The following is an 8,614-nucleotide window of genomic DNA, read 5'->3' as shown; positions in this document are numbered from 1 at the left end:
GGACTTTTATCACTTGTCCTTGAGCCCAGTGAGTGGCTCCATGGACCCCAGGATTAGTCCCATGGTTGAGATGAGATTAGGAACCAACAAAAGTGCTCCAGATGTGAACTGGTTCAGGAGGGCAGGACCCCTGAGGCCCAGGCCAAACAGCACTTCCATTGCCCCATACATCTTGCTCCCTCTCCACCCTTGGGCTGCAGGAGAGCCCTGCATGAATTTGTACAGTTGGAACCCAAAACCCAGTCTGAAGATACTCTCTTGGAGGACCTCATGGTACCCAGCCCCCTTTAAGGCTCTGGATGAGTAACTTGATGTCTTAATGAAAGAGAGATGGACAGGAGTCAGTCACTGACTCATTGTGTTGGTGGCCAGTGACTTGTTCTCTGTGCCTCAGTTTCCTCATTGTGAAATGGTAACAATGATACTTGTCCTATCATGGCCACAGGACTATTAATTTCAAAAAGCGTGAAGCAGTTTTAAATGTGAGGCTCACACTTGGTATCTGTATAAATGACTAACTAAAAAGAGAGGTGCTGAGTTTTACAGTAAGGGTCAAGTTTAGGTCCTCGGTACTAAGAGTTTGGTGTTCGTGAATCTCCTTAGCGAGCAATCAGCCTGTGATGAACGTTGTAACGCCGTGGAGCCAGCATGTATTTTTCCCTGATGGAAATGAACATCGAAGATGTAAAAGGTGTGATCTAGGAAAGGCAAAGCTGCCAACGACTCCGACTTCCTTTCTTAATGTATCATTATAGTGTGTTTTTCTGTTCTCCAGGGTTGGAAAGCCATGCGATCTGCATATTACTAATGGCAGAATGGCACAATGCCCTAGCAGCTACTTCTCACTGTTTGGCTTTGCTAAGGTTTGGCTTCATTGTTATAAACCTGAATCCAACATCTTGTTCCAGCAAACTGGAGGTGTTCAGCAAGCAGCAGAGAGGGTGGGGGTGGGAGAGGTGGCACTTGGCAATTCGCCAGGCAATGGGTGGTTGGTGCCTTATAGCCAGGAAGTATGATCCTAGTTGCTTCTGCTGCCAGGCCCCTAAGGACACCCCTGGTTCCTTCAGAGTTTGGATATACCAGGAAAAAGAAGCTATTTGCTGATGCTCAATATTTTCAGAAGGTTCAGGAGACATGGTCAATACAATATCATCCTATATAACAAAAGCCCAGCCACCGAATGGCAGAACAACTAGAACAACTGGTCGGCCAGTTGCTATGATGCACACTGACCACCAAGGGGCAGAAGCTCAATGCAGGAGCTGCCCCCTGGTGGTCAGTGCGCTACCACAGTGGGAGCGCCACCTGGCTGACTAGGATGGGCTGACCAGGATGAGCGGCTACTCCCACTGCGAACCCGGGGCCCACGGGCAGGAACCCGGGCTGTGGTAGTTGCCCCCTCCTCTTCCTCCTGGCTCCCTGCCACCTCCTCCAGATGCCCACAGGCTGTGGGGCTCGCAGAGCTGACCCAGGAGGCTGGAAGGCAGGTTCGTGGCCGCTGTGGAACTGAGGCCTACTCCCCCACTCTCAGTGCTATTGTCCCTGGGCCTGCCCTGACCAGGTCCCCTGGAGAGGCAAGTGCTGCGGCTCCACGGAAGATGCTGGACCAGGGATCAGCCACTCAGAGGGCAGGTCCATGGCCGCTCCACTGACCAGGAGGAGCAGCAGCGTTCTCACCGCTCCCACCGCGGGCTGATCCCCTCAGGCCACACCCCCCACTAGTGCACTGGCCTCTAGTGAGATAATAAAATAAAATGATCTCTTTGTCAGAAGATCCTCTACCTAACCCCCCTCCCCACCACTCCCCTACTCTGGCAGCAGCCCCCTTTCTCTTCTCCAAACCCCAGTCCTGTCCCCACAGTTCCATCCTCCCCTCCTGGATGGTCTTGAGCACTGTCCATGCTGGATTCGTGCCCCCACCACCCAGGCCTCCACTTGCTAACATACACTCACCTCGAAAGTTGAGGGCAGAGAAGGTCTGGATAGGGAGGTTTATCCTGAAAGGAGAGAGATCAAATCCCGAAGGGTTAGGACCCTCGCTCTCTCCCTGTGACCACCTATCAAGTTTGCCCTGGTCCTCTCTAAACACCATCCTCAGCTGTCCCAGTCCCAGGGAACCCAGCACTCCCACTGCCATACTGCTTACGGCATAGGGTCAAAGGCCAACTTTAGCTGTCCCCGGAACTGTCCCTTCAGGAGGGATCACCCATTCCATCTCTGACTGCTGGTATGACACCAACACCCCCAATCCTGCTGCACTGTCCAGTTCACCAGGATTCCCTTCTTGCTCCTGACATGGCAGGAAGTATGGATAGCAGCTCAGGGGGACATCCATTGTGTGTGCCCTCCAGCCAGGGTGGGAACTTCTGGCCCATTCACATGTGAGGCCAAGTTCCAGGAAATGCCATTTAGCTACCTTAAAAGGTCATTATAGCCCTAGCCGGTTTGGCATAGTGAATAGGGCGTCAGCCTGCAGACTGATGGGTCCCAGGTTCAATTCCAGGAAAGGGCACATGCCCGGGTTGTGGGCTCAATTCCCAGTGGGTGGCGTACAAGAGGCAGCCAATCAATGATTCTCATCATTGATGTTTCTATCTCTCTCTCCCTCTCCCTTCCTCTCTGAAATCAATAACAATTATATATTTTTTAAATTCATTATATATAGGTGTTACTCTACAAAACCTGAAATGTTTAAGCCTCCATCTAAACATGTCTGCTGATTTTTAAGAACTTCCAATATTATCATTTTTATGAGTATCAATGGACATTATTTTTTTTTAGTTAATTACCTGTTTTAAATTGAAGTTAAGTTTACATACAGTGAAATGCACAGGTCTTTAGTGTGCAATCCAGTGAGTTTTGATCAATGTCTAACTGCAAGTCTAAATAAAGATATAGGACATTTCCTCCACCCCAGCAGGTGATCTCGTGTCCCCTTCCAATTGTGTGCTGCTTTCTGTGTCTAGAGGTGAATGAATTTACATGTCCGAGCTTGTCATTCTGGTTTTTCCCTATGAGCACGTGTGTGCACCTGTGCGCCCTCAGTATACAAGTCTGCACCCTCTCTTCTAGCTTGTCTCTCCCTGTCTCTGTCTTTATCTGCCCCTCCCTTTCCTACCTCATCATTCCCCACTTTGCTCTCATCTCTCCCTTGACTGGCAGTAATATTTTATTACCGTTTGCTGAACATGGTTTTATGCTGCTGGTTCTTAATTCCGAAGGTAGCAGAGGGAGTAGTTATATTTCTCTTTTTATAAAAGCTATTAATTAAATCACTTTTACTCAGGTGGCCTTGGTTAATTCTCTGCTATTAGTGGAGTGGTGGCCTCTTGTGTAATATCGTTTCCAGGTCTTGTTGAGGTGATCCTGAGCCCCCACCTTGGCAGGAATGGGTGCCCTAGCATCCCCAGAACCCCACTGCCAGCCCTGCCTTGCCCCTCACCGGCTCTCCTCGCCCTCCAGCAGCTTCCGGTAGGTGGCGATCTCCACGTCCAGGGCCATTTTGACATTGAGCAGGTCTTGGTATTCTCGGAGGTGGCGGGCCATCTCATCCTTGAGGTGACGGATCTCTTCCTCTAAGCGAGCGATGCTGTCCTGGTAGCCGCTGGCCTCGCTAGTAAAGCGATCCTCCATCTCCCGCATCTGCCTCATCAGGGAATCATTCTGCAGGGGAGGGATGCCCAAGTCAAGGTCAGGTTGTTTTAAGAGGGGGGTCCAGGATAGGGGAAAGACAGCTTTGGGGCTTGGAGACACTCCAGATGGTCAAGCCCAGGAGTTGTCAAACTCTTCTCAGCCAGGGAACCCTGAACTCAAATTAAGTATTATGTGGAAACTCAGACAATAAAACTGACAAAGGGCAGTATCGCTGTTCACCCCCACACAGGAGCCACATGATTTCCTGAGAGCCCAACTGGCAATCCGCCGGTTCTTACCGCTGTGGTAGATTTGAGGGGACAGAGGCCCAGAGAGGGCATGTGATGGGCTTAAAGTCACAGAGTGAGGGTGGGAGCTATAGGTAGGAAGGGCTGGGCCAGGCAAGGTGGGCAGGGACTCACAGTGCCTTTGAGAGCATCGATCTCGCAGGTATAGGACTGGATCTGGTGCCGGTATTCCATCATCTCCTGCTTGGCCTGCCGCAGTGCATCATTGTTCTTGTTGGCTGCCTGGGTCAGGTCGGACACCTAAGGGCAGAGAGGGGCCCTGACATGAGGAGGATGCAGGATGCAGGTCGGGGTGGGCAAGGGAGCATAGAGACCCTGGCTCACCCTCCTCCCCATGGATGGAGCCACAGGAAACACTTCCAAAGTGGAATTGAGGGAGACGTAGGGGTCAGGCTGCCTACCTTCGACTTGTACCACTCCTCAGCTTCAGAGATGTTCTTAGCAGCAATGGTCTCATACTGGGCCCGGATGTCCCTGAGGGCAGCAGTGAGGTCCGGCTTGGTCATGTCCATCTCCACATGGACCTGCTGTTCTTGAAGCTGGGCCTGTAGCTCTCGGATCTCCTGCAGGGAGCATCTGGGCTTCAGTCCCCTACCAGGCACCCTCACACCCCCATTCCCAGGGCCCAGCACCATGATCCCCCCTTTCCACCTGCTTTCACCAGCATCAAAGGACCCTGAGGAGGAGGGCCCAGAGCATACCTCTTCGTGCACTTTCTTAAGGAATGCTATTTCCTCATTGAGAGATTCGATCCTGCGCTCCAGGTCAATTCGAGCTAGAGTGGCGGCATCCACATCCTGGGAGAGGTCAAGCAAGAGGGACAGGGTCACTGATCACCCAGGCAGGGCTGAGGGAAACCAGGGCCCCCTCTCCCCGGGAGGGCGGGGAGAAACCGAGGGGTAAAGATCCCCGGTGATTAATGAGGGCTCACCGATCGGAAGGCAGCCAAGTTGTTCTCTGCTTCTTCTCTCAGTTGAATCTCCTCTTGCAGCCTGGTGGGGACAGACAGACAGACAGAAAGATAGGTAGTTCGTAGGGAATAAAACTGCCCCAGGCTGCCCAGAGAGTGGGCTGAGAACAGAGAAAGGAGGCCTGGGTGCTGGGTAGAAACAGGAGAGGCCCTGCCCAATGGGGGAGGGGACAGGAAGTGGCCCAATCTGCCCTAGAGCCACACCCTGGAAGTCTATGTCCCCATCAGACTGTGACCTCGCGGAGATTAGGAAGCCTGTCTATTTTATCCACCTCTATGTCCCTGGTTCCTAGCCCCAGCTTGGCCCATGTAGGGCTCGATTAATGTTTGTGACCTGGGTGGCAGGGTGGCGACTCTGCTCACTTGGGCTGTCAGAAACAGGACCCACGAACACTCGCTTATACTTGTTGCCCTTTCCTACTGGGAGCCCAGTGGAGCCCACCATCCGGTCCTCCCAGCTGTCTTGAGGGCCCCCACCCACTCTCCTTTTTCCTCTGGACTATCTGTTCCCCTGTGAAATGGCACAGCCTCAGCTAGGCCCAGGGCACAGATCCCCACTCTACCCGCCTCCCCAGGGTCTCATCACAGAGGAGCTGAGAGCTACCATTGGATTCCGCGGCCCCTCCCTTTCCCAGCTGGCCCCAGATTTCCTCCTCTCCTATCAAACCCCCTTTCCCTCTGACTGAACCTGGGCCCCTCCTCCCTCCACCTCCCATCTGCCCGCCAGCCACATCACCCCATCATCTTAAGATGCTTTTTAAGGGGGCTGTCTACAGGGTCTCCCCAGGTTTCCCATTTCCGCCCCATGATGTCTCCAAGAAAACTCTTTTGCAAAGTGGAGCGCAGGAGAGAGACCTGGAGTGCCTCTCGCTCAGGGGACACAGGCAGATGACCTTCTCCCTGCAAGGCGCCCCGCCCGTGGGAAGGGGTTGGTGGGAGCACAGGGTTCTCACTTGGCCTTGAGCCGCTGCAGGTCGTCCAGCAGGTTGTCGCGCTCCAGGTCCACGCGGGAGCGCTGGTTGGTGAGCACCTCCACCTGGCGCCGCAACTCGCGCAGCTCCTCCTCGTAGATCTCGGCGACCCGTGTGGGCTCGCGGCCCTTGAGCCGGTTCACCTCGGCGGCGAGCGCCGCGTTCTGCTGCTCCAGGAAGCGCACCTTCTCGATGTAGTTGGCAAAGCGGTCGTTGAGCTCCTGCAGCTCCACCTTCTCGTTGGTGCGCGTGGTCAGGAACTCCTGGTTCACGGCGTCGGCCAGCGAGAAGTCCAGCAGCTCGCCCGCGCCGTAGCCGAAGGTGCGGCGGTAGGAGGACACGCGCTGGCTGGAGGAGTAGGCCTGGCTCATCGTGGCGGGGCGGGCGAGGCTGGGAGGCGAAGAGAAGGCGGCGGGCAGGCGGCCGGCTGGAGAGTGGATTCGACAGGGGACACCGGGCCCCCAGCAGCCGGCACTATTTGTATCCCTCCTGACATCAGCCCCCGCCGCCCCTCCCCTGACAGCTGCAGGATCCGGCTGTCCTGCCAGGAAAGGGCGGCCACTGGCGAGGGGGCGGGGAGCCCAGCTTCCCAGCAAGAGGCCTGTGGGGGGCTCGTAAGGGGTGTGAGAGAGGCTGATCCACCTAGGAGGGCAGAAGAGTGGCCGGCCTGCCAACAGCTTCAGCAGGGCAGCGAGCACGCCGGAACCCCCAGGCAGGCCCCCTCCGCCTTTGGGTGCCGGCCTCATACTGGCGGTAGTCACGGGAGAGAGCCTGGGAGAGGCTTCTGTTTAGTCTGAGGGTCTCATTTTTGAAGTCTCCAAGGTGAGACTTTGAGTCATATCCTGAAGGAACAAGGCCTGTTCCCAAGAAAGGCTCCAAGTCACCATTTTTCCAAAGATTCTCTGGAAGTGGCAGAGGTTTGGGGGGGGATGGGGGTGCTCAGGCAAAGACCAGGAGTCCACCAGCCAGACCTAGACGAGGAGGGTCTCTAGGCAGGCCTGTGAGTGTGAGCATGCCCTAGGGCCAGAGAGCAATCATGGCCAGAGCCGTCCATGGGCACCTGGGCTCTAGCTCTGAGCCTCAGTTTCCCGCTAGAATAGTATAGGCCTTTTCCTCCCCACCTACTGATAAGGACATGGCCTCAAGTTTATAAGCAACAGGGTGATTTCCCAAAACGGTCTGGTGTGCTTTCAGTTTCCAATGGCTAGGGACACTCTCACCCCCACACCACCAACTTCACCTGGCTTCTGCCCCCTCGTGTCCACTCCACTCCTCTCTGACTCAACCCCCTACCGGGCAGGGCCTACCCACATCACCCACGCCCACACACACCAGGAGTTTGTGTTTTGTCACGAGCCGCATGTCAACCCAGCCATCTCCCTGACAGCAACAGCTGCCAACCCGAAATACCAGAGCTGGTATTTATAGAGGAGAATGCATGGGTCCGGTAAACAAGCGCACAGAAGAGAAGCTCTGGGGTGGGGGCCAGGTACCTGAGGAGGGGGCGTGAGTGTCAGATGGTGGAGGAAGGCTTGGGGCGCTAAGCCCCACTCACTTCCCACCCCCACAGTTTTCTAAGCCCCTAATGGAGCCCTGCAGAAGTCTTGCCCATCTGCAAGGCATTGGCTGACCCCACAGGACATGCCCACGTCTCCATGAACACTGCTGTCTCCACACCTCCACCTGGCACTCCACAGGCCTCTCTGAGGCCTGACCCTTTTGGAATGCAAATCCTGGAAATAGAGTTCTGGTCCTTCCCTAGCTCTGCCATTACCAGCAGAGCTAATTACTAGCAGACACGTCCTTTACTTCTCAGTGTCCTCATTATAGAGAGAGGATACTAGCCTTGCCATGTTTACCCTATACATGCCTCAGGTAACAATATGCAAAAATAATAATAATACCTTACATGTACGAAGCGCCTACCCTCTGCCACTCTGCTGAGGCAGTCTGACTCCAGGGCCCGTGCTTTGTCCTCAGGGTGGGTGTGAATGTGCCAGGTGATCTTAAAGAGCTTTGTTACTGCTGCCTTTTCAAAGCCCTTTCACATTATGTGTCTAATTTTTACCCAAGAGACAAGCTTATGAGGTCGGTGGGGAGTTCCAGCTATTCTTATCCATTCTTGGAGTCACTGCAAGCTGTTGCGTTCTGGTTATTTTTGTGTCTCGTCTCCCAATCTAGATTCTAGACTCCTGGAGAATTTTGGAGACCATGTGGGTTCTTAGTACATTCTAGGCAGCCTTGTCCTTGTTGTAGTTCAAAGTAGCCTGTGAGCTTCCTTTCTCATTTCCTTATTTTGGTAAAAAATGTCACACACACACACACACACACATCAGGAGTGGATAAATGATTCAGTTCTCAGCCAGTCTTAGAACTGCATCCCTCTTACTGTAGTGATTGGCTCAAAGGGTGGTGCTGGATCTGAGCAGGGCCAATCAGAGACCTTCCCTGGGATTTGTGGATGGAACTGGGATTATTGCTGTGGAGAGACAGCAGTGTTCATGCAGAAGGAAATTGCCCTTCTACCCCTCACTGTCCACTCCTGTTGCCCATGTGCTACCAACCTCCTGAGCTGCCCCAGCAGGTGAGGGATGAGCCAGCTTCATGTGTAGGAGGAGGTGCAGGCCTGGCCCAGTCCACAGGTCTGTGTGTCTGTCCCCAGCACTCTGCAAGGCTAGAAAAGGAGAAAGAACCTATCCAGAATCCCTGCATGACAGGAAAAAGGGGCTATC

The 8,614-nt window shown here is 54.1% G+C and overlaps 1 protein-coding gene and 1 pseudogene across 1 annotated transcript in view; one reads left to right on the top strand and one right to left on the bottom strand.

Moving 5' to 3' along the window:
• DES (desmin) overlaps positions 1–6,346 on the bottom strand; it is a 7,549-nt gene extending 1,203 nt beyond the window's left edge. Inside the window, exons 1-7 of the mRNA XM_006763439.2 lie at positions 5,865–6,346; positions 4,873–4,933; positions 4,643–4,738; positions 4,343–4,504; positions 4,056–4,181; positions 3,443–3,663; positions 1,954–1,997 (exon numbers count right to left, since the gene is read on the bottom strand). Coding sequence (XP_006763502.1) covers positions 1,954–1,997; positions 3,443–3,663; positions 4,056–4,181; positions 4,343–4,504; positions 4,643–4,738; positions 4,873–4,933; positions 5,865–6,253 — 1,099 coding nt within the window. The 5' untranslated portion in view covers positions 6,254–6,346. The remainder of the gene's footprint in view (positions 1–1,953; positions 1,998–3,442; positions 3,664–4,055; positions 4,182–4,342; positions 4,505–4,642; positions 4,739–4,872; positions 4,934–5,864) is intronic.
• Positions 6,347–7,320: 974 nt separating this feature from the next.
• LOC102760055 overlaps positions 7,321–8,614 on the top strand; it is a 1,996-nt pseudogene continuing 702 nt past the window's right edge.

This window comes from Myotis davidii, unplaced genomic scaffold (assembly GCF_000327345.1).
Source record: "Myotis davidii unplaced genomic scaffold, ASM32734v1 scaffold575, whole genome shotgun sequence".
Lineage (NCBI taxonomy): Eukaryota > Metazoa > Chordata > Mammalia > Chiroptera > Vespertilionidae > Myotis > Myotis davidii.
Note: the sequence above shows the minus strand (reverse complement) of the source record. Positions and strands in the feature narration are given on the sequence as shown.